The sequence below is a fragment of the Dryobates pubescens genome, chromosome 10 (assembly GCF_014839835.1).
Source record: "Dryobates pubescens isolate bDryPub1 chromosome 10, bDryPub1.pri, whole genome shotgun sequence".
Lineage (NCBI taxonomy): Eukaryota > Metazoa > Chordata > Aves > Piciformes > Picidae > Dryobates > Dryobates pubescens.
The window spans coordinates 8,160,204-8,188,084 of record NC_071621.1 but is presented as its reverse complement, the minus strand read 5'-3'; the positions used below and the strand labels follow the sequence as shown (position 1 = coordinate 8,188,084).

Genomic DNA, 27,881 nt, shown 5'->3' with positions numbered 1-27,881 from the left:
GTCTTGATGTTGTTGTTACTGTTGTTGAGAGGAGTTGTGAATATGCAGAAAATTAGAAGGCTGCAGCAGGAGTATCAACAGCATACCATACTATTAGCCATAGTCATTCAAATAGATCACCCAACACTGACAGCCAATTAAATTAAAATTTCCAGGATTAATCCACAGCTAAATTATATATAATGGTAGGAGTGAAACTTCATGTGTTGCCAACGATGAGAAAATAATGAAAATTGAAAATCATCTGTTTCCTCTGTGACTACAGATGCCCCAAACAATGGCATTTTCAAGGTGTTTCAAATCACTAATCATTCCTGCAGAGCCAAAAGGCAAATAATTCACTAATGGTTTGATTATGTTCAGGGTACTAATGAAACCACTTTAAGAATATTTGAAAATGTAAAAAAGATCCTAAAATTAAATAGTTAGAATCCTGACTTTGTACTTGCAGCTAATACTGTTGTTAACTGAGTTATGTCACTCATCCACAAATCAACAGAAAGGAAAAAAGCTTGTTGGGCTTCAAACTAGTTTCGAAGGGGGAAGGGGCTGAAACCAGTCCCCTCAGGCAGGGGTCTGGGGTTGATAAGCTAGAGACAGAGGTCAAACCAGCAGCCCAGCTGCAGTGCATGTACACTAATGCATGAAGCATGAGTAACAAAAAAGAGGAGCTGGAAGCCTTGTTGCAGCAGGAAAGTTATGATGTAGTTGCCATCACAGAGATGTGGTGGGACGACTCACATGACTGGAGCACTGCAATTGACAGCTACAGGCTCTTCAGGAGAGACAGGCAAGGAAGAAGGGGTGGAAGGGTGGCCCTGTACATCAGGGAGGCACTAGATGCCATTGAGATGGAGATTAGGGATGATTGGGTTGAGTGCTTGTGGGTAAGAATTAGAGGGAAGCCTGGCAGGGCAGACATCCTGCTTGGAGTCTGTTATAGACCACCCAACCAGGATGAAGAGGTTGATGAAGCATTTTATAGCCAGCTTAAGGCTGTCTCAAGATCGCCTGACCTAGTTCTCATGGGTGACTTCAACCTGCCTGATATCTGCTGGGATCTCAACACAGCAGAGAGGAGGCAGTCTAGGAGGTTCTTGTGTGAGTGCATGGAGGACAGCTTCTTATCCCAGGTGTTGCCTGAGCCTACCAGTGTAAGACTCTGCTTGACCTCCTCTTCACCAATAGGGAAGGGCTGGTGGGTGATGTGGTGCTCGGAGGCTGTTTAGGGGCCAGTGACCACGAGATAATTGAATTTTCAGTATTCAGTCAAGCTAAGAGGGGCAGCAAGAAGACCTCCACTCTGGACTTCCGGAGGGCAGACTTCAGGTTACTCAAGGAACTAACTCAGAGGGCTCCTTGGGATAAAGCCCTTAAAAATAAAGGGGTCCAGGAGAGCTGGACCTGCTTCAAGGAAGAACTCTTGAAGGTGCAGGAACAGGCTGTGCCAATGTGCCAGAAGATGAGCCGCTGGGGCAGACGGCCAGCCTGGATGGGCAATGAACTTCTAAAAGAACTAAGGGAAAAAAAAAGGGTGTATTATCTTTGGAAGAAAGGTGAGGCAACCCATAGAATGTTTAAGGATAACTGCAAAACAGAAAAATACAATTTAATTAAATCATAATTTGATTGCAAAAAAGGAAAACAACAGAAAAACAAAACAAAAAAGATGTCACTCTTTCTCATCTTATTCAGTCATTTTTCTCAGCACAAGTTCAGATTTATAAGAGAGATTAAAACTTGAACAGGAGGAAATGTTTTCCATGAGGCAATTACTTGCATACTGTACAGGCAAAAGCACCATGATGTTTTCTTGGGTATTATACGTTACATTTGGAAGTTAAGCAAGCATTGTCAAATACCAATTTTTAACATTTTTTGAGGTGACAGAGAGGTTTTCAGTGACAGCATGATGACAAATTCTTTGGTCATAAGCTAGTCATCAGCAGAGAAAAAATAAGAAAACAAAGGCATTTAACTCAGAGGTACACATCAGCTGCCAGGAACGAGGCTTTACATTTTATATGATCAGACAAAATACAAATAAACATTTAACTCTACTGAAAATCATTAGTCATTCCAGAAACAGTAGAAACTACTGATCATTTAAAATTTCTTAAAAGGCCTGATGTTATGTAGTTAGCAATTCAGCTGAATATTCACATATGTTAGGAGTCTTCCACTGGGAAACATTCTCATATTCTAGTTTCACATTTTTGCTCTGTCAGTTTCTTTTAAAGTGTTCATTAAATAAGCCCATTTTTGTTATGTCATGAGATTTGGACAGATCGCGGAATTCTCAGATTTAATTTCAAAGAAGTCATTAAGTGTGGGGAATGTAACGTGTAACATGCTTTATGAATTGATTTTTATAACCAAATATCATGAAATCTATTCAAATTGATAATAAATTATTCTTCTACCAATCCTTTCAAGTTTATAAGTGAATTGTACATCAGAGGAATTTAATATTTAAGAAATATATGATGTACTAAAAGAAATAACATTTCCCTAGAATTTCCCTTCGTGTTAATGTGTAGACCTATTTCTCCCTTAGGATTGGCCCTTACTTTATCTCAAGGAGAGCATCTTTTCTGAAGTACCTCTGGAGTGTAGTTTCAATTAATGTAGCTAGGCACAACATGAATATGTGCTAAAAGAAGAAAAAAATCTTGAGTCTGTTTCACTAGCATGGCAAATTAGGACCTTGTAAGACAGGAAAACACAGTGACAGAACACTTTAGAGTACATGAACTTGGGATCATTTCCTGGAGAACGAAGTTTCACTTTCTGCCACATTTCTGTTGCAGTAGCAAAACAGAATGTAAAAACAATCAACTAACCCCCACCAACACTGAGGCATCATTTCTCTGAAATTTGGTGTCATGTCTGAACTCTGGGTACATAAAAAACTAAACCAGCAGGTATTACCTACCAGATAAAAACCATTTCTTTACATAGAATACATAGAATACATAGAATAAACCAGGTTGGAAGAGACCTTCAAGATCATCGCGTCCAACCCATCAACCAATCCAACACCGCCCAAACAACTAACCCACAGCACCAAGTACCCTGTCAAGTCTTCTCCTAAAAACCTCCAGTGATGGCGACTCCACCACCTCCCCAGGCAGCCCATTCCAATGGGCAATCACTCTTTCTGTATAGAACTTTTTTCTAACATCCAGCCTGAATCTCCCCTGGCGCAGCCTGAGACTGTGTCCTCTTGTTCTGGTACTGCTTGCCTGGGAGAAGAGACCAACATCCGTCTGTCTACAACCTCCCTTCAGGTAGTTGTAGAGAGTAATAAGGTCACCCCTGAGTCTCCTCTTCTCCAGGCTAAGCAACCACAGCTCCCTCAGCCTCTCCTCGTAGGGCTTATGTTCCAAACCCCTCACCAACTTTGTTGCTCTTCTCTGGACTCGTTCCAGCAAGTCAACCTCCTTCCTAAACTGAGGGGCCCAGAACTGGACACAGTACTCGAGGTGCGGCCTAACCAGTGCAGTGTACAGGGGCAGAATGACCTCCCTGCTCCTGCTGGCCACACTGTTCCTGATGCAGGCCAGGATGCCATTGGCCCTCTTAGCTGCCTGGGCACACTGCAGGCTCATGTTCAGTCTACCGTCGACCAGCACCCCCAGGTCCCTCTCAGCCTGACTGCTCTCCAGCCACTCTGACCCCAGCCTGTAGCACTACATGGGGTTGCTGTGGCCAATGTGCAGAACCCGGCACTTGGATGTGTTAAATCTCATGCCCTTGGACTCTGCCCATCTGCCCAGCCTGTCGAGGTCCCTCTGCAGAGCCTCTCTACCCTCCAGCAGATCAACTCCTGCGCCCAGCTTGGTGTCGTCAGCAAATTTACTGATGATGGACTCGATGCCCTCGTCCAGATCATCAATAAAGATGTTAAAGAGAAAGGGGCCCAGTACTGATCCCTGGGGCACACCACTGGTGACTGGCTGCCAGCTGGATGTGGCACCATTCACTACCACTCTCTGGGCTCGGCCCTCCAGCCAGTTCCTAACCCATCGCAGTGTGCTCCCATCCAAGCCATGGGCTGACAGCTTGGCCAGGAGTCTCACGTATGAGACTGACACAGAAACCTTTCTTCTAGTGGTTTCTTGTTGGATACTGTGTGCTGGAGATCACTATATCAGGTTTACAAAGCTGTACATGAAAAGCTGTACATGAAAAGCTGTATATGAAGGTTTTTGACTATACTGGGAACTGTAGTCATTGAAGATAAAGGTAATTTTCCTGAAGTGTGCACACTCTTAGCTCCATTAGAAATGGAGTGCCAGTTTTGAAAACAACCTCTGCCCCTTCCTACTAGAGTGAATATATAGATATCATCCTCTGTAATCTGGCTGGTTGAGGACTGAAACTGTAAACTGATCCAATATTAACTTCTAAAAAGGATTAACTGAGAGAATAGAAAGCATGAAATTGCATTTCAGATATTATATGGAATTGTGCATTTAGTTTTACTGGCAGATTTTGTTTTGCAGTTTATGCATTTTGACTGAACGTTGTAAATACATTAATGATAAGAAAGAGGAGTAAAGTATTGGAGGAGTCAGAGCAACTAATTATAAACAGCTTTGACTTCTCTTAAAAAATAATACTTTGGTTTTTATGATCTCAGTTTGCAAAAAGAAAAATGTTTTTGTTTTTTTTAATGAACTGATTGACTCATAAGGTCTGTGAACCATTTAGTTTGAGCTGAAATGCTTTTACTATGGTGAATGGAGTTTCAATGGCCACTTGTGGAGATATTTTAGATAATAATTATTGATGGCATTTAATAGTTGTGGTAATAAGTAAAGGAGATGTGAGATGGGAATTGGATAGTCAAGTCAGCATGGTCCTGCTTCTAGGCTAATGTGATCTGTTTCTTAGCCAGAGTTATTTATCTGACTGGAAACCACAATGATATGTCTGTACTGCTCCTGGTGCACATGTTGCTCAGATCAGTACCTTCTCAGAACAGTGTATTATGGAGCATAAGGTCTTTCCTTCCTTTGGCAGGTAGATATTCTAAATATCCTAAATCTGAAATATCATTAAATATGTAAGGTGTGCTAGAAGGGAATTATGACCAGTCCTTAATTTAGTCAAAGCATTCATATAAAAAACCTCAGATATGAATATCTGGTTAGGCCGCACCTTGAGTACTGTGTCCAGTTCTGGGCCCCTCAGTTTAGGAAGGATGTTGACTTGCTGGAACGAGTCCAGAGAAGAGCAACAAAGTTGGTGAGGGGTTTGGAACATAAGCCCTACGAGGAGAGGCTGAGGGAGCTGGGGTTGCTTAGCCTGGAGAAGAGGAGACTCAGGGGTGACCTTATTACTCTCTACAACTACCTGAAGGGAGGTTGTAGACAGACGGATGTTGGTCTCTTCTCCCAGGCAAGCAGTACCAGAACAAGAGGACACAGTCTCAGGCTGCGCCAGGGGAGGTTCAGGCTGGATGTTAGAAAAAAGTTCTATACAGAAAGAGTGATTGCACATTGGAATGGGCTGCCTGGGGAGGTGGTGGAGTCGCCATCACTGGAGGTTTTTAGGAGAAGACTTGACAGGGTGCTTGGTGCCGTGGGTTAGTTGTTTGGGCGGTGTTGGATTGGTTGATGGGTTGGACGTGATGATCTTGAAGGTCTCTTCCAACCTGGTTTATTCTATGTATTCTATGTATTCTATGTATCATGCAAAAACTTGTCCAGTAGAAAGACAGCGCTGTCATTACCCAGCTGTATACAAATGGTCTTTGATTTTATAAATACTGATTGCCACATGTGAGCTAAAAAAAGTATTTACTCACTTGATATTTGGAGAAACTCATAGAGATGTCTGGCATGTTCCTCTGTATAGAAGCTTAATATGCCAAACTGTTGTCACTGGACTTTCAATGACTAAAACGATGAAGCCGGTTGTAAAGAAAAAAGATCAGCACTCTACCATCTTAAATCTAGTGAATTAAGGGTGTTCTTTTTGAATAATAAAAGTACACTGCATACATCATATTGTATCTTTTAAGTTTGTGGAGATGTGCAACCTTGTGCTCATCTGGATGAAAGAAAAGTCTCTTCAGATTCAAAACTCTCAGCTTCCCTGAGAAGATAAAGCTAATGATACAATGAAAAATGGTGGTGAGATGGACTATGAATAAAAATAGACCTAAATGTCTTTGGTGGTTAGGCTTTAATTCCTAAGATGATCAATTACCTGGTAATTGGATACATGCTAGCACCACTTACACGTCTGTTGATCATTTGCCATCTAGAGATGAGGCCCAGAGTATGTTTTGGGCTAGGATTACAGTGTCAGTGAGTTAGGTTTACTGGTGTTATAACATCAGCCAAAAATGTAATAGTACAGGAGAGCCAGACGGCTCTTAGCAAAATAGTTGTCCTCAGTTCAGATTACAAGCTCCTTGAATGGCCAAAATAAAAAAGTTTATGTTACTGGTTTTACACCTTCCCTTTTAAAACATAGGAATAAACAAGCTAAAATGCAGTGAAAAATGAAATTGAGTGGTCACAGGCAAAGAAACACCAGATTTTCCCCACAGCCTTAGTTGTTTTACTCAGATATACCAAGAGTGTATCTACCAGGAGACCTAAGGAGATGTTTTCGTCTGCATTATCCCCAGCTCCTGTGTTAGCCTATCTTATAGTGCATGCACTTTATGTCACACTAGCAAATGCTGTCCCTGTCATGGATGTGGCCAGCCCTGCTATACTGAGAGGGTCTTTCATGATACAGTCTGATGGCTGTTTCCAGACTGTTCACAGGTAGGGGAGTCTGGAAACAAGAAAAGGAACATAAGCAAATCAAGTGTGACCTTTCCCAGCCTCTGGTGGCTGGAATTCACATTTCAAATACTGGTTTTAATACAGTTTCTTCCATAGGCTATGAAATCCATAAATCAACACATAAATGACATCAGACTACTAAAAGTGCTAGTGCTCTTAGCATTTAGAGTACAGGAGGTGTCTGTAAATATGCGTGAACACACCTTTCTAATTCTGCTGCAGTATGGCCTGAAAAAGACTGGCTGAACAATTGGTAACAAACAGAACAATTAATTTATTGAATTTACAAAACCCACTCCCCAAAAGTATTTCCATAATCAGAGGAATTTACAATTCTCCAGCTTACACGTGTTGCTTCTGTTCATCTTTCACACCTCTTTTGCCTGTCCGCCTTACGACAAAGTCTCTGCAGATTGTACCTTTTAGCTGTGACTTTTCAGAGGCAAAGACAATAGGAAAGACAATAGATAATAGCAAGTTATTGCATAAATTATTATGGCACAAGACCAAGGCATGGAGATGTTTGTTTTCTAAAGCAGCTAGAAGGGGAAAAAAATTTTCAAAAGTGAAAAAAAGCAAAAGAAGTATTTCCCGAGTTAGTAAATGAAGAAAACGTGGCTCCATCGGCCTGAACATATCCTACTGTCCTACACCCAGACAGACCTTATCAAACAACAAATAGTAATGAGAAGTGGGGAACTGATTTCAATTTGTGTATCATGCTTTCATTGCAGGAATATCAAATTGATATATTTTTTGCCCAGACGTGGACAGATAGCCGTCTTCGCTTCAATAGCACCATGAAAATACTGACTCTGAACAGCAACATGGTTGGCTTGATCTGGATCCCAGACACAATATTTCGTAACTCGAAGACTGCAGAGGCTCACTGGATCACCACCCCCAACCAGCTTCTCCGCATATGGAATGATGGCAAGATCTTGTACACCCTCAGGTGAGCACTCAGTGAGGTGCAGGAATGAAAGCTTCTGCCACCTTGGGCATAGTCGTAATTTTTATCTGTACATTTGTTCTCCTCTGCTGTTTTCTTCCTGATGCTTACCCGACCATGCTTGACAAATACAGAGATATTCAGCTGTAAGTACTGCTGAGTTTAAATAACAAAGTTTTGTCTTTCTGAAAAAAGGAACCTTGAGAACTGGAAATAGGCCTGTCCTTATTGTAGAAGTTGTGCTTTTTAGTGCTTTTAATAAAATCAGGACCATGCAGTCCCCTAAAAACCTGTTAGAAACTTTTCTGATTAGAGTCAGATATGTAGCTGGATAAAGTATTTCTAGATTCATGATAATTCCAATATTTGATTCTTCATATAAGTCACACTGAAGGTAGTCTATCACATCTCATCACGAAAGTGATTTGCTAGAGGAAAGGCTTTTAGGATTTTCCTAATAGTTGTGATACCATCAACTGTATTGTATTAGAGAGACTGTAGTTGCATTAAAAAAGAAGCCTGTGGAAATCAGAATAAAATGTGTTTATGTCTGGAAGAGATGAATTGCTGAGAAGGGAGATTTGCTATAAGCCATATTCCACTTACCAAACTGTTTCAGAAACATGACTTTCACACACTACATTTTCTTCAGTGATTGTGTTCAGCCCTCTCAATGCGACAGCATATTCTGATCATACTTGCAATTGCAGGTGGTCTCCTTTAGAAAGTCCTTGGTGAACCATAAGAAAGGAATTAAATAGCTGGAAAAGTGGCTCATATTTTCAGCATTCTTCCCTCCTTAGGCTCATTTCACTGTGAAGATCTTATTTCAGTAGCCTTTAGCTAAAGACTTTGGTGGTTAGGATGTTGTGACAGTTTCAGGCTGTGCCTTTAAGAAAAGGACAGCTACAAAATACTCTAGCTGAGTGTTTTGGTGTAAAAAGGAAAAACAAAGATAATTCTAAACAAATTTCACTGGCAGATCAGTTAGAATGTAACTTTAAGAACTTAGTCTGAGTTCAGTCCGTTCTGCTTTTCTCTTCTGTTCTTGGATGGAGTGCATGCTGCTCACCTTGGACTGATGAGATAAGAAAACTAACTTCTCTAACGTCTGCTTTGAACTAATGATTTTTCCCTTAATATCCCATTTCTCTTTTAATCCTTTTGCCATCCAATTAGCCTTGGACAAGAAAAGGGGGAGAGAAGGGGTTTTGGGGGAACCCAATGGGGATTCTCCTCAGGAGGGTGTTTCTGTGTTACGTTCTTTCCTGTATATTTTTGTATATACTGTAAATACTGTATATTTTGTATATATTCATTGCATTTCATTCTGCTTGTAAAATACAGCTTTTCATTCACTTCTCTGACTGAGTCTAGCTGTGCTTTATGTGGTGGGAGGATTAAACCTTCACACTACCACAGATGTTAACTCCCATACCCTTTTTGTTGATGTTTTTCATTGTTTTGTTTTGTTTTTCTATTGACTCCTATTTCAGTGTTTTGTGGCAAGTTAAGCTTCTACTTAATAGTAGTTAGGTTTGCATACCTATCACTAAAGAAAATATCTATTGAATGGACTTCAAAATTTGTTAAAATTAGCTCAAAAAGGAGTAATGCTTGACCCCATGGATTGTTTGAATGAGTATTTTTAGTTTGTGAAATATATTTTTGGTCTGTTTTTCCCACTCAGGTAAACCTCCTCTTTACATAGAAAGAATATAGAATTTGTTCTTAGTAACATTGTGTCTTTCAAAACCAATATTTCTGACTGCAGTGACCACAGAGAATGGTCTGGCATTGAATTAATGACTACTGTATGCCATGGCACTGTCAGGTGCTGATGAGTCTTCCATGTTCACAAGAAAGTATATGAGGTTCAGTCATGCTCCATGTCTTTCCACCCTCTTCTCCACCTGCTTTTAATTCTGTTACACTGAAATCCTCTTCTAATGATGGTGTAAAAATGCTATTAACTTTGTCATAGGTGGAAGAACACTGTTAAGTTTCTTTCTGTGCCACCCTAAATCTGAGACAAAAAAGTGTCCCCCATGCAGTTTGCTAGTTCTTGAATTAGTTTTAAAAACAGAACAAAAAAGGCAACAAAAACCCCTCATGCCCCACAGTTGCTGTGTGAATTCAGGCACACAATTAATGTAGCGCCTGTTTCCTGAAAAAAACCACCCAGTACAATAAACTAGCATTTAATGCAATCTACCTGGGTGAATAGATTTACTTTGTAAACCATCAGACTGAAGATTATCTGGTTTTACTAGAAATTTTAAGGTCATCTCCATTCATAGTGTCCTTTGAGTTAAGGATTTCATGTAACACAAGATTTCAATGGGGTTGAAGACATTTCTGCTGATCTGTTACATCTGTAAAGCTGAGAGTAGCATAAATAGTTGTATTAAGTTCTTGAGAGACAAGCCATGATGATTTAAAAACTTGAAAGTTCATACCATAAATAAATACAGAGAATGTTACTTAAAAGATTCTTTATAAGGTTTTAATTTTGTGGAATTGCATACCACCACACCAGCCGTATTTCCTGGGTGTTTTTAAAGAATAGCTATTTCCTTCCCATGACCTTCAGTGATGAATTGTCTGGAGAAAAATATATGTGCAGATTTCTTGGGATCAAGAAACTGTTAATGATGTGTCTGAAATTGTTTGTGGTTTTAGATAATCGTTATTGGTTTGGATCAGGCCTAAATAACCAATGAACAATATGCAAATATAATCCTTTCCTTTCAGCCCTTATTTATAGATGTCAAGGTGCTCTCGTATGACACCTAGAGCTACTCTGCCTTTTCCTCTGACTGTTCACTGTGCTGATGTGTGGTAACAGATGCTTGGTTTCTCCATAGGCTTACCATTAATGCTGAGTGCCAGTTGCAGCTGCACAATTTCCCAATGGATGAACACTCATGTCCTTTGATATTCTCTAGCTGTAAGTACTGCTTTGATGACTTATTGTTGCATGAGGGTTATCCAGAGGTATTAGTTCAATTCTGTTTTCTGTGAGGTTGTTCAACCATTCTTCAAGACATACAGAGAGTTTATATTTGCTTACATATTCAGGGAATTTTTGTTTTCCTCTCTAGCAGTCATCACAAATCAACTTACACCATGAAAACTTCTGTAGATTTACTCAGCCTTTTTACTTGATGCTACAGTCACACTTTCACCAGAAGCAGCTATTTGTACCTGTCTGTGCTATGTTAATCTGTACAAAAATGTGACATGCAAATGAGAATAGAAATTGCCATTTTCTTGTGGAGGCGTACAACTTGAGGACATGCCTGGCAATTCTTGAACGTCTGAATTTATAGCAAGTAGCATGGTAATGCCTCTCTATTCTGTAATAAGTAGTGTAACTACTGTAAATCTCACTTTATAGCTCAGCTTGTCCAGTAGTCTTGATGTTGTAATGTATACACTATTGGTGGTATGTTTAAAACCTACAGAAACAAATGCATTGGTGAAATGGGTTGAAAACTAACGTCAAATGAGTTAATTTTGACATCCAATATCACCATGAGGAAGGTTATCTTCACGCTGATTCATTTCAAAAAGCTTGACAGCTGTCTGCTCATGTGTATACTTGCACAGTTTTGTAGTAACAAAATGCAAGTGTTTCACATTTTTAAAGGGTGTCTACTAAAGATATATCCTTTGATAAATGCCAAGACTCAGGATCAGGGTTCTCCAAAAGTGAAGGGAAAAGTATTAGTTTGTCTTTCTATTTATAAAAGACCATTTTATCTATCATTTCTTAAGAAGCAATAGAAGAATAGCACTAATGTTTTCATAACAGATATACACTTGTGATAGTAGAGTATTGATTTCCATTTATGAATAGTATACAAACAGAGACTCTCAGTCAGAAACTGGATTTGAATTTCAGCTGATCCATGATGTATTACTGTTTTTCTCCGGGAAAATATTTTTTATAAACCCCACTAGTTTGAACATCTCCCATTCTCCCAAAACATTATCACTATGTTGACTTTTTTTTAATGATCTATATGCATATGAAGTGAGCCTGGGCAAAAATACACAGTTTATGTTTATTTTGATGTGTACAATATATGCATACTCAACAGAAGAAGAGGCAGATAGCTCCTGAATAAACTTTCCTGATAATGAACACTTGTCACTGAACTATATGCACATCAGCTATCGTTAGTTACTGCATGAAGCTACTTTTACATTGTGACAGTCTGCTGTTGAATTGTTGATGTACTGGGAAATGTGTATGTGATCTCAAAAATGAAATCCCAGCCCAGAGATATTAATAAAATCTACTACATAAATTTGATAAATCCTGCTAGCAATATCCAAAGAAGGTGAACTCTTAGTAAGCAGGGAAGTTGCTTCAAACCTAATAGCTAGGTTTGTTTTTAGTGGGAGAGAGGGAGAATATCAGTGGGAACTTTTGAAGGCTCCACATCATGGCAAAGTTTCAGATACCTCTTGATTTTCAGAGGTTCCTCAAAATTTATATCTATTAGCTCAGAGCTCTTCTGCCCTTGAAAACATACATGTATTACAATCATACACATATTACCATCTATAATAAAATGTATTTTATTTATATTTTACTGCTTAATATCTTGGGTGGTGGTATCTTCAAACACCAATGTAACTTATTTACAAAGTATATTTACATGTTCTATTTGATTGTGGGTATCACATTCCACATAGACAGTTAAATGGTTTAAGCACAGATCTAACATTTCCAATACAGCAATCTCTGGCAGATTATCTGTGGACTCATGGCTTGCTCCTCTGTCTCATGTCTTCCCAAATGCTGTGGCTATAATTCAAGCAGTCCTTGGCTCGGAGAAGGCTAGGGGGCCTCTCTATCTTGTGTGCTGTGTTGCTGGGCTGTAGCCTCTTCTGGGATTCAATTTTCGTGGAGCTTTTCCCCTTTCTGTCTTGGTCCAGGTGCAAGGCCTGGGTGTAGTTGTGCTTGTTAGTGCAGGCCCTTCAGCTGCTACTTGGGCAGCATTTGGCTCTTGTTGCTTGCTGGGTGAGAATAAGGCAAGTTGCCTAACTTCTTGGCTGGTTTAAATACTGTCCCAAGACAATTAATACCCTTTGGTAACACAGAAACCTGATAACTGGACCTATAGGATGGGGCATATCCAAACATGGCCAGGGGCACATACAGTTCACAGCTGTGTTACAAAGTTGATCACATGTACTACATGTTTCTCTGGGCCCCAGGAACTGTCCAGGTTTGCACACTCACAGGTGCTTACAAGGTTCATCACCTGTGCTATACATTTGCCTTGACCATCTGGAGCCCAGGAACTGTCCAGGTTAGCACATTCACAGGTGTTTAGCCCATTGTCTGGGCTGGGGGATGTTTTGGGGTTTCACCATTCAGGACATCATCTATGGAGACAGAGATGGCATAAGATCAAGCAGAAGCTGAATGTGTTACTGTTTCAGTACAATTTCTTCCCAGATGGGAAAACCTGTGGAGGAATATTACAGTAATATTTTATAACTTTTTTATAATTTTGCCAACTTCTTTGGTGATATTCATAATGAGGGTTTATTTCTTTAAGTTCATACGAGTAGTGTTCTTTTCCTTGAACACTTTTAGCACTACTATTATAATAAGAATAGGACGTTTCCTGTGTGATTTGTTTCATGACTTGCTTGTATTTTCAGTGTTGCATATATTCATAGCAGTCTCAAAATACATGGCACTCAGTTGGACTCATGAAGTGAATGACTGAATGCCTGAATGATTTATTACTGCCAACTATGATAAGATTCTGAGGGGAGTAGCTGGTTATGAATCCCAACATGTAAATCTTTGAATAAAATAAAAATGGTTGTAGAATTCACAGCACAGCTCTGCTTCCCTATGCATCCCTTATGTTTGTTACCTAGCACAGAGAAAAAACCTTCATAGTTTCCACTGCAGGCAAGCACAAAAATCCACAAGTTTCAGAGACTATTCCCTGCATTTCTGCACACACATGAACAAGCGTAATATTTGACTTTTTAAAAAATTTGAATATAAATCTTTGCTATTTCAGACATGTGAAATTAATCACAAACTGTTCTGGAGTATTTTCCTCTGGTGTCCACTAATTCACACCCTAATTCTGTTGTTGCAGTTGGGACAGTTGATATTCTTTGGTGGGAATACTGAGCTCTACTTGGTCTGTTGCTAGGATGAATACAGAGAAAAAAGTGGCTTATGAACAAGAGACCATCTCAGTGTGCTAACAGTGGTTGCTAAAACTTACCTACACCTTTCCATGGAAAATCTTGTTCAAAAACAGTTTCTGGAGCTCTTTAGTCTCTTTTATAGGAGTTAGAAATTATTGAATCAATTTTACAGCTCTGTGATCTCTGTGCAAGTTTTGTGCATGCTTCATGTGATATGATGAGGTGAATATCTGGCATACTAGGGCATGTGGTATGTGTATGCCCTTGCTGCCCTTATACAGAAGGATACTTAGCACACTGCTTATGTGAAAAGCTGAGCCCAATGGCATAATGCAGAGCTGCTAAGCAGTGCAACAGTTCTCTCCCAGTCTAAGTGCCAGAGTGGTTGGATTGATCACATGTGGCAAGGAGAATTCCATGATACATAAATGTTACAATGCTGATGTCAGTGTCAATGCATGGTATGAATGTGCGTTTCCCTGTGAATGTGAAGGAAGAATCAGTGCTGCGACTTGATCCTGGTGTAGCAATCTTTGATAGATTTTGATGTGTATGATCGTATTTTCTTCATATGGTTTTAAAGTAGTATATACTACTGCAGAAAAATATTGTCTGTATTGTTTTTTTATTTGTGTTAACTTATCCTCCTGAGCCAGCAAAGGCTGCTGTGCTACTTTTGGTGCTGAAGTAGCACATTAAACTGTCTTGGTTTTATCTGTTCGGCATTGGTTTGAGGATTGAGGAAATCATTTCAGGATTCTGCCATAAAACTTAGCTTATAGAGGTAGTTAGGACTCACATAAACATCAGTAAGGAAGAGGAGGTATTCTCTCTGAAGGATGATGTCAGCACAACAATAAAAAACACACAGGCAGCAAAATGCAGGCTTGAAAGGCAAAATTAAGCAGAATTAGTTGTGCAACACCTGGCATAGGATACTGTGGGTGCTTAAATTTTATAAAGATGCAAAAGTGTTTGGACAAATCATGACACTCCTTCAAGTGACAGCATATGAAAGCAAAACCTAAATGAAGCTGACAAACCCATTTCACCCTGTTTAGAGCATTTGGAACTTGACCGCAGGAATCTGTGCTAGCTGCATACCTGACGTCTGAAACAATCTCTAAGGCCATGCTTCGGACTTTACCAGATGTAGTAACATTGAGCTGCAGTTCAAGATGCCAGTATCAAAATCAAATTAATTACTGGGGTTTCATTGCTTTATTTTTCTTGCTGCTGTTCTTGAACTTTAGACACTTTTGTTCATTTTAAAAGTGCTTTAAGTTTAGGCAATGGAAATTGTGACCTTTTTTGTAGCCAATTACTTATTTTTCCCTAATGAGAAGGACTACAGTGTCCCGAGTTGTCCTTTACTGGAGGATTGATGCAAGGCAGGAAAAGGTGGTCAAACCTGGAATGCCATTCCTTCTGCAAACACTAGAATATGCACATAGGTTCACAAACAATTAAAATGTTTTGAATTCAATTAACAGGTTTGGTCAGACAGAGGAAAATTTGGTTCAGTTTGCATGGTTAGGTCTTAAAACATGTACTTTTAGTCTTCTAAAAGTTCAAGGTTTGTTTTTGCCTTTTTTTTTTTTGAAGTGATGTGCAAAAGCATGCAAAGTATTACAGGAAAAAAAAAAGTAATGAAAGCTGAAATGTATTTAAAAGAGATTAATCCAAATCTCTCATCATGTTCAAAGGAAACAGGTCCTGTCTTTCTAAATATAGACTCAGTTCAATAAAATGTTACTCCTTTGAACATGAAAACTCTTAGGGATGTGCAATCAGTACTTTGAGCCATGTCATTAATTTTCTAACAGAACTATCAGTCTTCACCAATTTTAGTGTTTCTCCTAGCCTAAAAAAGTAAATGCTGGTTTTGTGGAATGAGCTGTGCTTTGCTGCGTTATCAGCAGCAGAATCATTAATAAAGTCTGAGGGCAGAATTTTTTTTCTGATGGAGAGCAGGCCAGAAGGAACACAGCTTAATGTTCATATCTCAAGAGGAGTTTCATTAAAGATGCTGGGAAGGCATTGCAACGTGCAGAAAAAGCTTCCCATCTGTGCTCTCTGTGTAATGGGCTGAACAAGATCATAGGGCATCAATAGAATTCTTGATTCAGATTTTGTAGCAGGCATATTTTAGCTATTGTAGCTTTTTCCTCTTATAGGAAGGTAGAAATTAAGGCACTGGGAACAATCCATCATTCGCTTCAGAAGGCTGTCTTTTTCAGAGAATAGTCAATTAAGAGAGGAAAAAAGAAATATTTATGGAAAGCCCTCGAAAGTTTCCTCCAAACTCTGTATTTAGCATTATTACAATACATGAAACATGACAAATCCCTCCTCCTATTCATCTGCTAATCCCTCTCATACACAGGCATTTCCATATCTTATTATTTCTATTCCTTTCTTTTAGGCTTTATTGTTTTCATTACAGTAGGTAATTTTTCAAAAACCTTGGCTTGTATGCAAGGCAGTATTCAAGAACAAGTTGATCATTCCAAAGATTTATGAGGAGTGTTTAATTCTGCAGGGATATTCTTTACTTTTTAAAATCTGTAAGCAATAATGTTTCTAAGCATTTTTTTTCTCCTGAATTACCAGCTATGACACCCATATATAGTGAATTTGAGATATATTGTAATCTTAAGTGAGTAATTTTATTTCTTCATTCCAATAGCCATTCTGTGTGAAATCTGTTACTGCATTACTCAGATGTTAACTTTCCTCAGCCTTCCCTAAAATTTCCTGTAGGTGTTTCTTTTTTGTCTAACATAAATAATTTATTGTTTCTCAGAGAGTCAAATATTTATCCAATTCCTGGACTACTCACTGCTATCTAATTCACTCCTTTCCTGTGTGTAATTCAATACATTTCTCAATACACAAAAGACACTGCATTAAGTATCTATTTGATTTTTATGACTCTGTTTTATAGGCAATTTACTGTGAAGTTACACTTTCTAAATCTAATTTATGGTAGATTTATGCCAAACTGATGCATATTGTAAGTGTTAATGTGGCACTATTCTTTCTGTTAGTCTTTTGTCTCATTGCTTGAGGTAAATCACAGACATCTTTCTAAACATTTACAATACAGTTCAGTACTGGTTCCAAATTTGTAAACTGTGTTCTGACATAATAGTAGTAGATTTAAAGCAATCTAGTATTAGATGTGATGTCCACCAATACACAAATTACCTATGTTGTGTAGAAAAATCAGCAAAACTTACCTGAGGTTAAGGGTTGTCCATTGCCTCCCTGATGATCAGGAAGAATTGTTGGCAGGGATTAATTCATGTATTCTGTGTTGCTCTTTGGTTCTTCATGAAGAGCTGAGGGCTTGACCTAGTAGTAGACCAACTGTCTCTCTCCTGTTATAGTGACTCTTGAAATTTTTCCTCCATGAGATTGAAGGCTCCTCTGGAGAGGCAGCAGCTGCTCTGACTTACAGCAAAATCAAGACCCTAGAGTAAAATTACAGCAAGTGCTAATTAGTGAAGCCTAAAATGCTTAACTCATGATATCTTTGGTCCAGCAAACTCTTTTTGAGAGTCTCTGGATTAATGGCAGGCAAATCCAGGCATATACTTCAGTTTCACAGTGAGCTTCCGAGCATACTTATTGTCTCTGTTTACCCTGCACAGTTGCCTGAGGAAGGTGGAAGACCCATGTTATGCTGCAAACTCTCTAGGCAATCCGCTGCAGAGCCAAAAAAATGTTCTTATGTTCTTATTCTGTGATCTGGAGATTAAGATCGGTGACTGTATTTCAGGGATAGGACCTCCCAGTTCTGAATTACCTTTATAAAAGGAAATAGGCCGTCTCAAAAATCCCAAGTGCAGTCTAGCTTCTCAAAGTGACCAGTCTTATTTTTCTAATTTGCAAGAATATATGCAGCTGTCTCAATTATGCTTATGGTGTCAGGAGAAAATAAGAGAAAATACTGAAGCAAGGCATGTGTCTAGTTGCATGTCCATCAACTGAATGTATTAGCAACAGGCCTTTGTTATGTGACAGTTATTGTTAGTTCCCATGATTTCATTACATATCTCCTGATATTCAGTGCTTCCTTTAAGCATGTCATCATGTGCCAGTGTGAGCTTTCTTTCTTTTTTAACAAAAAAAGTGATTGTGTGACACCACATACAGGAATGGCATCACTTTCTCCCTCAAATGTAATATAATGCCTACTATATACTACATAATTATTGTTAATTGTTTGGCATGTGATAACTTATTTGCAAGTGAATCTGATCCGTTTGGAGAAGCAGGCCCATAATTTGTAACCTCCTGGCAGCCCTGCATTTGTAACTTCTGACACATAGAATCTGAGATATACAGAGCATCAGGAGACAGTCATACTCCTTTGCATTTGTTTTGTTTTATTTGATTTTAACACAAGAAAAAATGACTGGTTTTGGCACTCTGTAACAATTTTCTCACAGAACAATGCAGCCAGGTTGTACCAGACAGCTCGTACCCTGGTGACAGGAATGCAACTGTCCATGTCTACAAAGCTGTTCAGAAGAGATGAGGAAAGAGAGGCAGAAGGGTTGCCCTCTATATCAGGAAATAGATTGAGTGTGAAGAGCTGCTCTGAAGAATACCACAGGCAGGTTGAGAACATATGGGTAAGAGTTAGAGACTGAGGCAAAAAAAGTGAACCTTGTGGTTAGTGTCTACTACATGCTGCTCAATCAAGGGAATTTTGTTGACAAAACCTTCTCACTTCAGTTACAGAAAGCTTCGCGTTCACAGGCTCTTGTCCTGCTGGGGGACTTCAACCTCTCTGACATCTGCTGAAAAAGCAGCAAATGTATCTGTAGGCAATCCAGAAGACTCCTGGAATGCATGTAGGATAACTTCTTAAGCCAGGTAACAGACAGCTGTATCAGAAAATATGTGGTACTTGATGATCACCAACACAAGTGAGTATGATGCCAAGATTAGAGGCAGCCTGAGATGTAGCAATCGGGCACTGGTGGAGTTCGCAGTCCTGAGGGATGTTGTCAGGTGAAGAGTAGAGTCAGGACCCTGAATTTTAGGAAAGTGAACTTCCAGCTGTTGAAGGAAATAGTCAATTTATCCATCGGAAATTGCCCTTAAGGATGATAGAGCAGAAGAAAGCTGGCAGATCTTTAAGAATACTTTCCACAGAGCACAAAGATCTCATGATCATTAGCCTTACCTTGTCAATTTTATTTACTTTTAACACAACCTGGAAAAAACAAAGGCAGCCTGGAAACATGAGAAGTTACCATGCTTCTGCTTCTGCAAAATTAATGGAGAATGAACAAATATATCCCACATGCCCACAGAGCTAAGAAGGGGAAGGTAGTACCTAGCTGATTTTCCCACAGAAAATTTCCATCAGACATAAGAAAGAAAACATATGGAAGCATGTTGGTTGAACACAAGGTGCATACAATTCTGGGGCAATTGACTAAAGAGCTTGTGTGGAAGACATGGAGGATCCTTTTCTAACTCTACCAGGGAAACCAGGGCAGTATGAGTAGGGCTAGTATGTGACTTCATTACCTCCTAATGTGGGTAGGAGCATCTAGGTGCTCAGCAGTTGTTCCAGCTTCACTGGCTGTGATGTAACCTTAATCAGATTACTTGTTTATTGTTTGTTGCTTTTCCTTGATACTTGTGTTGATCTCTTTTGGTGCATTAGTGAGCAAGGTTAGCTTCACCTGTCTCTTCTGCTTGGGCAGCCCTGAATTCATCAGTTCAGGGAACATCCCAATTAATGTTTGATTTTGCACTCTGGCAACCTTATTTGATCTCTGTGTTTTTTTCCTTTATGAAATCACCAGCTATGAAAAAAACAAGAGCCTCATTAAAATAAATCTGATTACCAGGAATTGCAGTTCACAATATTTAGGTCCTTCGTCAACATCTTTCTATTTTTATCCTTAACAGCACAGGTTAGTAGAAAGTCATATCAGAATTGTTCCATGCTTGACATGGGCCTCTAAGCTCAAGGAATTCCATACTATGCCCCAACAGATATTAAAGCCATTTAAATTCCTAATTGTAACTGTTGCTTGACTAGAACAGAATTAAAAAAATTAAAAACAAACAAACAAACAAAGCCAACAATGTGTGAAAGGTTAGACTTTGGTTTGTAGTTGAAAATCTTAGAAAATATCCATCCTGATGTCACCATCATCTGCTGCCATTTTGTCCTCAGTTAAAACATAATCACTGTAACAACAACAAGCCTACCGAAAGAATCTCTGTTCTCTCTCTCACACAGACGTGGATCCTCCTGCACACACCCACTCATTTCCAGTCTCACCTAGAAGAACGAGAAAGGATGAGAAAACAAACAGATAGTTTTCAATCTTTCCTTACTGGCAGGAGCTCAGCTACTAAGGCAACAAGAAATATGCATGAAGCTGCAGAGAATTAAACAGAATGAAGCAAAAAGAAGAACAAATCCTACTGCATAAACCCTCTGAAATGGACAATAACTGTCCTTTAACTTTTCTAAATAGAATATATGCCAAATATTTAATTATGGCCTAGAGGCACTGTGATGATGCTATTCTTAAAAATCTTCCCTTTATCTACATTAACTGATTTGACATTTTAATGCACATTTCCTATAATTGTCCTTTAAAAAAACCCTCTAAATACTATAATCCTCATGGATAATAACATACTCTGCATATGTCATGCCATTTTAACTGATGAAGGCTGAATGTCAGAGCTGCTGAAGAATTTTCAAGGATTTCCCCTCCCTCCCCTCCCACCTTTGGAAAGAAGATCTTCCTGTGCAACAAACTTTTCTTTTTGAGGAATATACATTTTAACTTTGTGAAAGATTTTAGGGCTTTTTATTCCTCAACAGAAAGAAGTATCTATGCTGAAATGTCCTGAGACAACCGAATCATGAATCTTATCCTAAAAGGGCACTGAGGAGTTTCTCACTATATTTCTTCATTTTGTCTTTAAGTAGCCTGATCACTGACTAGATGTTTTATAATGTTTGAATAATTCCTGACTCTGATTTTCTTTCACTGAAGAAGGTAAAGATTGTTACCATAATTCAAAATATAGCACCTGAGAGAAAATGTAGCTATTTTGCACTGAGAATACTTACAATGCATTTATCTGAAAGGGAGCAAAAGTAACAGCTCATTTAGGAAAAAAAAGCGGTAGAGCAGCCAGTGTTGTTCACAGCACAGGAGGTTCCACTTCAACATGAGGAGGAACTTCCTCACTGTGAGGGTCACAGAGCACTGGAACAGGCTGCCCGGCGAGGTTGTGGAGTCTCCTTCTCTGGAGACTTTTCAAGACCCATCTGAATGTGTTCCTGTGCGACCTGTGCTAGATTTTATGGTCCTGGTCTGGCAAGGGGGTTAGACTCGATGACCTTCGGAGATCCCTTCCAGCCCCTAACATCCTGTGATCCTGTGATTTTATTTTGGAAGGCCAGTTGCTTTTTACAAGTTAAAAAGAAGAAAAACTAGCAAGAATTACAGGTTTATGTCATACAGGTATTTTCTTTGTGTATTGATTGACTTCAAGTAAAACAACTAGATCAGAATTGTGGGAACATAAAAAGGGAATGATAACAAAATATTAAGATGGCCTTCATGTCTGTGAGTCCCTGGAGGTGATAAGAGATGTTGTACCTCTGAACTCTGTGAGAAAAGGATGGGAGTTAAAAACAACAAAGTGTTGCATCTTTGAAATGGATGGGAAGGCAACTGGGGAGAAGGGCACCTGTTAAAATAAAGATAAAACAGTGGGATTAATGAGGCAGGCAATGGGGAAGTGGAACTGTAACATTCATGTATGTCTCAATGAATAGCTACCAGCTCCACAGCTCTGGGCCACTTTGCCCACCCTGCAGCAGTGGTCAACTCCTTGCAACTGTCTGTCAGTTTATATTTCTGCTCTCTGTGTTGAGACCGGCAAGCCCAGGATCAACACATCGCTCAATGCACTCAGGAGAAAACACAAGAAGAGCATGCAGAAGTTTGCCTGCAACTGATGACTTTGATGAAAAGGGTACTTTGAGGTCTGAATGGTGTATTTTTTTTCACAGCAGTTGTCTGAAAATCAGCATTTCAATAAGACAACACTGCTTGCCTCTGGCAGCCATAGGTGGCAACCACAAACTCTTGGATAAATGCCTGTTAGGATTAAAAGGAAACTGAGAGTGTTCCATAACGCAGTATTTCCTTTCTTTCCTTTTGTCCCCAGCTCCTTTCCCCAAAGTCCATACTTGCAATCTTTAAAGCTTTTCTTGTGTAACCAATGCAAGACTGCAGAGAGGAAGATAAAAGGTTGTTCCTAGCAACCTGCAAACCTCAAAGTTGTTTGAGAGATTTGTACTGTGGCTTTCTATTGATTTATGTGCAAAATATGTCAAAGCTTAGCAGAACTGGCAACCAAGAATCCTGCTCTGTAGTGTTATCAGATTTCAAAAATGAAGCAAGCTGAAATTGGTCATCACTTGTGTGAGAGTTTCAAGAGGAAAACAAGTGTTTCTGTGATTCCAGAATGACAGTTGCATTTTTATTTATAATAATGTTCACTGTGATTCGTTACAGCCACCAAAGAGTGTCTTCTCAATTCTGTCTGATGTCACTGTATGTATCAAAGCCAAACATATTAATAGCTAGTGTATGTTAGTATTCTATGTTTAGATTAGAAGTGCATGGTAGTGTTTCCTACCTGAAGTAGGAAAGTTTCTGACCTGTTAGGAGGAAAAGAAAAATCACCAAGGATACTTAAACATTGAAGTAAGTTATCCAGAGACATTGTAAAGTCCTTGGAGGTTTCAAGACATAACTGCATAAAGAGCTGAGAAACCTAATCTGAATTCAGTATCAACCCTACTGTGAGAAGGAAGTTGAGCTAGATGCATCCTAAAGTCCCTTACAGCCTTGCTGATTCTATCACAACATCTTTTTCACTTTCAAAGATTTGTGCTAAAATATTCAGTCTTTCTTACCGAGTGATTTGTTCCTATTCAAAGCTGAAAGTCTGTATTTGTGAAAAACATCTATCCCTGACAATTTTCTAGTGTTGGCTTTCCTAAGGAACTCCCAAAGAGAGGGGAGGGAAGGAAGAATTGAAAATTGTTGCAGCTTCATCTTCCATTTTTTGGAATGACTGAGTGTATGTCCTATTAGCAATGGCAATGATTTTATGTATGTTTTCATTGTACAACAGTAGTTAGCGTCAGCAGTCGCTAGTATGTTATTTGTAGTACGCTAGGTAAACCTTTGTCTATCAAGACATGGGGATTCTTCGAAAGACTAATACACTCAGGCAATATGTTCAAAGTCAAGTAGGATATAAAATTTATCTTTGTATTTCTTTGTAGCTCTCTCCACTCCATACAGATTTCAGGAACTGATTTTCAGGTCCCTTGGCATACTGCGGTGATAATTCATTCTTCCACCTGCTGGCTATCAGCATCCATACTACAGCAGTACACAGGGACTCTGACACTGACCCCAGTAGATCCTTCCACTCTGCTCAAATCAAATACTACTTCTGGTTCTTGGTCTTGTCAGAGATCAGACACATGAGATCTGTTTCCTCTCTTCTCTGCCTCCTAGTCAATCCTCACAGAATCACCTGCTACTTTTCACAACATACTTCAGAAATCTCTTAGATGTCTCTTTCTACAGTCCTTTCCTCTTCTACTTCCTTGCCTCCCCCCATTTTGTTGTGCTTTCCCCCCATTTCCTTTCCTCTCATTTTCGTCTTTTTTTGCTTCCTCCCTCCATTCCCCCCCCCCCCTATTTTCCTTCACCTGTGACTGCTTCCTTTCTCTCCCTACTTGATCTTTCTTCTGGCTATGGCCAGAATGCCTTTCCTTGTGTCTGCCAGTAAAAAGTGTTCCTTTTGTCTCCTTCGTTCTTTGGCAAGAAACAGAATGGAATATCTCCACCTGGGAAACCATAAGGATAACACCTAGAGGGTAACTTGCTTAGAAAGTCAGGACACGTATCCAGTGACATTCAGGTGGACAAGTGCATTCAACAAGGGAGAGAGAATTAAAAAGCTAAAAGGAGTATAGGAAGAATAGTTTTGGTCCCCACTATACAAGAAGAATGCAGAGAGGCTGAAAAGGGTTCAGGAAAGAGCCACAAGAATGATCAGAGGACTGGAAGACCTGTCACAGGAAGAAAGGAGGGCTGAGAGAACTGAATTTGTGCACCCTAAACAAGAGAAAGATTGGAGACCTCATAACCATGTGCAAATACATAAAGGGCTGCTATGATGAGGAGGGAGACTCGCTTTTTACAAAGATTCCCATGGTAATGAGGCCCTTGGACAATTGGTTGATAGGGCAGGAGCGAAAGTGCTGTTCTGTTCAGTTCCCTCAGTGGCAGGGGTGTACACTGAAAGGAACAGGAGAACCCACACTATCAACAATTGGCTCAGGGGATGGTGCCAGCAACAGAATTTTTGGGTTCTGTGATCATGGGGCAATTTTTACTGCACCCGACCTGCTGGATGTGGATGGGGTGAATTTATCTAGAAAGGGCAAGAGGGTACTAGCACTGGAGTTGGCAGGGCTCTTTGGGAGGGCTTTAAACTAGGTCTGAAGGGGATGGGTTAATTGAGAAATTGAGAGCCCAGCTGAAGTGCATGTACACCTATGCATGCAGTATGGGTAACAAGCAAGAAGAACTGGAAGTCCTGGTCCACCAGGAAGACTATGATATGGTCACCATTTCAGAAACATGGTGGGACAGTACACATGATTGGAGTACTACACTGGGAGGTACAGGCTCTTTAGGACAGACAGGAGAGGGAAAAGAGGAGGAGGGGTGGCTCTGTATATTAGGGAGTTGCTCAATGCCACAGAGCTTGAAGTGGAGGATGAAAGGATTGAGAGCCTGTGGGTTAAAATCAGAGGGAGGCCTAACATCCTCATTGGAGTCTGTTATAGACCACCCAACCAGGATGAGGAGGCTGATGAAATATTCTATAATTGTAATGGGTTGGGGCAGATCCCCTCCCCACCACAGACAGAAATAACGACTCAGACAAACGGATTGCAAAAGTGATGAAAGTTTAAATAGAAAGCAGTGAATGTTACAGAAAACCCAAAGCGCAGTGACAAAGAAAGATCCCATCCCCACCTGAGGGTGCATCCAAAACCCCCAGGGCTCCTTCTTCCCCCTCCCTCTGCTGGGCTAGTCTCAGCTGGCCAGGCCTGAGACTGCCCATCCCCCTGTGGCCTTGGGCCCAATCAGGCCCATGGCCGGGAGATCTCTCCCCCAGTTACCAAGTCTCGGAGAGGGAAGGAAAGAGGAAGGTGCCAGACCCCACCGCAAAATTTATAGTGGTGCAAGGGATTATGGTAGAAATACCTAATTTCCTGAGTCCACCCACTGGGATGGACTTCTGGACACAGGAAACACCCCTGTAGCAGAGGGCACCCAGCCCAAACTACGACAGGAGCCACCCCTTATTTCATACTATAATCCCTGCACCCAAACACATCATCAGATCAGAAAACTTCTGATGACATGTCCGGCGGAGTCCATATCTTCATCTGGGCGTCCACTCAAACAGTCTCTCATTCAGGCTCAAGCATCAGTCCATTCCAGTTGTTCTTCCTCATGTGATGGAACCTCCCAGCGACGCAGTCCTTCTCCTGCAGTGTGAATTCCTTGTGGACTCCTTGGGACATCCTGGTCACCTGGAAATACCTCACCATTATCCACTGTATTTTTAAAATTTGAAAACAGAAGGAAAGCTAATACCTGTAATAGAAAGTTCATAGCAACTGTTTAAGTTAAAGAAACAGATGTATAGAAGTCTCTCAAGGAGATTTTTTGATGTTCTTTGAAATAGAATTTCATGATTTCTCATCTCTCAACTAAGGTATAAATTACAACTCTTCTGACTATATAAGGCTTTGAGAAATGGATGAAGCTTTTGTTAACTGACTTAAAGTACTTATGCACTCTATTAAAGTGTCAGTATTTTCAAAGTCTTTTCATTAAACCATTCTGTGTGTAGAATATGACATTCCTTTCCATCCTAGGAGGATTTTAAGTTATCCAATATTAAACTTATAGAAATGTTATACCTAGCAAGACTATGCCTTGGAAGGTTATGAAGCAAAACCTCCTTGAAGAAACTTCCAAGCAAAGAGACAAAAAGTTGATTGCAGCATCCACCATGGATTTATCCCAGGCACATCATACCTGATGAAACTTTCTGCCTTCAGTTATTTATTTTGTGGACAAAGGGAGAATAGCCTTGGGAGATTAACTTATGGCCAGTTACTAGAGGTATCCCTCAAGGACCAGTGCTGTTTAATACCATTGTTACTCTTCTGAATAATCAGAGACTTTAACATCTCAGCAAGCTTAAGGATGATAAATTTAAGGAGAGAGGAGTTAGTACACTGGAGGCAAGGCTGCCACATGAAGGGACTTAGACAAGCTGAATAAATGGGATGACAAGAGCTTTAAATGAACATACAGAGAGATGAAAACTTCTGTATGTGAGATGGACTTATCAGTGCCAAATGCTGGGTGCTGAACTTGGGTCACAACAACCCCATGCAATGTTAAAGGCTTGGTGGAGATTGCCTGCAAAGTTGTCTGGCACAAAAGGACCTAGGGGTGCTGATTGACATATGACTGAACATGAGCCAGCAGTGTGCTCAGGTGGCCAAGAAGGCCAGCAGGAGTAGGGAAGTGTTGTGGGTTGGAATTTCCCACTACATTAAATTCGCGCAACCAGCTCAGTTGGAAAGCAAATGGAAGCTGTATTTACAAAGCAAAATACACTCTACAATGGAATGCAATGAATAAGTACAAAATATACAGTATTTACAATATTATACAGGTATTTACAATCAGAAAATTGCACAACCCACCCCGGTCAAAATGACCATGGAAGTTGCTCACTCCTCCCCAAAACCACCTCCTTTCCCCCTATAGTTAGAAGAAAAGAAGAGAGCCACTAGAAGGAATGTTAGTTCTTATCTGCAAGGTCAGCCAGCAGTGGTTAAACCCTCCCCAGCCAAGCAGAACAGCCAAGCAGCTAGAGAAGAAGAAGGAAAGGAATGAATCTGAAAGTAAAAATATGTGAGACTGTTATGGTACATCTGCATCCATCCCACACATTCTAGCTAATGAGATTTGTTCAGAATAATATTTTGTTTTTCTTTTTACACCCAATAGTGAATTGCTTATATTTTTCTACTTCTCTGCTTGAAATCTGCAGCTAACTTTTAAAGGCATTGCCTAAAACTGCCACAGGAAGTGATTGTGCCCCTGTATTCAGGACTGGTGAAGCCACACCTTGAATACTGTGCTCAGTTTTAGGCCCCTCACTGTAGGAAAGACATTGAGCTGCTGGAGTATGTCCAGAGAAGGTCAACGAAGCTGGAGAAGGGTCTAGAGAACAAGTCTTATGAGCAGCTGCTGAGGGAACTGGGAGTGTTTAGTCTGTAGAAGAGGAGGCTGAAGGGAGGTCTGATTGCTCTCTACAACTGCTGGACAGGAGGTTTTAGTGAGGCAGGGATCAGTCTCTTCTCCCTAGGGTCAAGTGATAGAACAAGAGGAAATGGCCTGAAATTGTGCCAGGAGGTTTAGATTGGATATTAGGGGGAAAAAAAATTCTGAAAGAGTGGTCAAGCATTGGAACAGGCTGCCAGGGAGATGGTAGAGTCATCATTCCTGGAGGTATTCAAGAAACATGTGGACATGGCACTTCAGGACATGGCTTAATGGCTATGGTGGTCTTGGTTGATGATTGGACACAATGATCTCATAGGTCTTTTCAAACAGAAACAAATCTATAATTCTAATTCTATGAATCTATGAATAATCCCATGTAAGAAAGGGCTACAGCCTGGGGCTGTCTGGCTAGGAAGCAGCTTTGCAAAAAGGGACCTGGGTTTCCTGGTT

General features: G+C 40.0%; 1 protein-coding gene across 1 annotated transcript in view; it reads left to right on the top strand.

The window, feature by feature from the left end:
• The window catches only part of GABRG3 (gamma-aminobutyric acid type A receptor subunit gamma3), a 425,205-nt gene that overhangs the window by 243,217 nt on the left and 154,107 nt on the right, over positions 1-27,881 (top strand). Inside the window, exons 4-5 of the mRNA XM_054164712.1 lie at positions 7,544-7,764; positions 10,629-10,711. Coding sequence (XP_054020687.1) covers positions 7,544-7,764; positions 10,629-10,711 — 304 coding nt within the window. The remainder of the gene's footprint in view (positions 1-7,543; positions 7,765-10,628; positions 10,712-27,881) is intronic.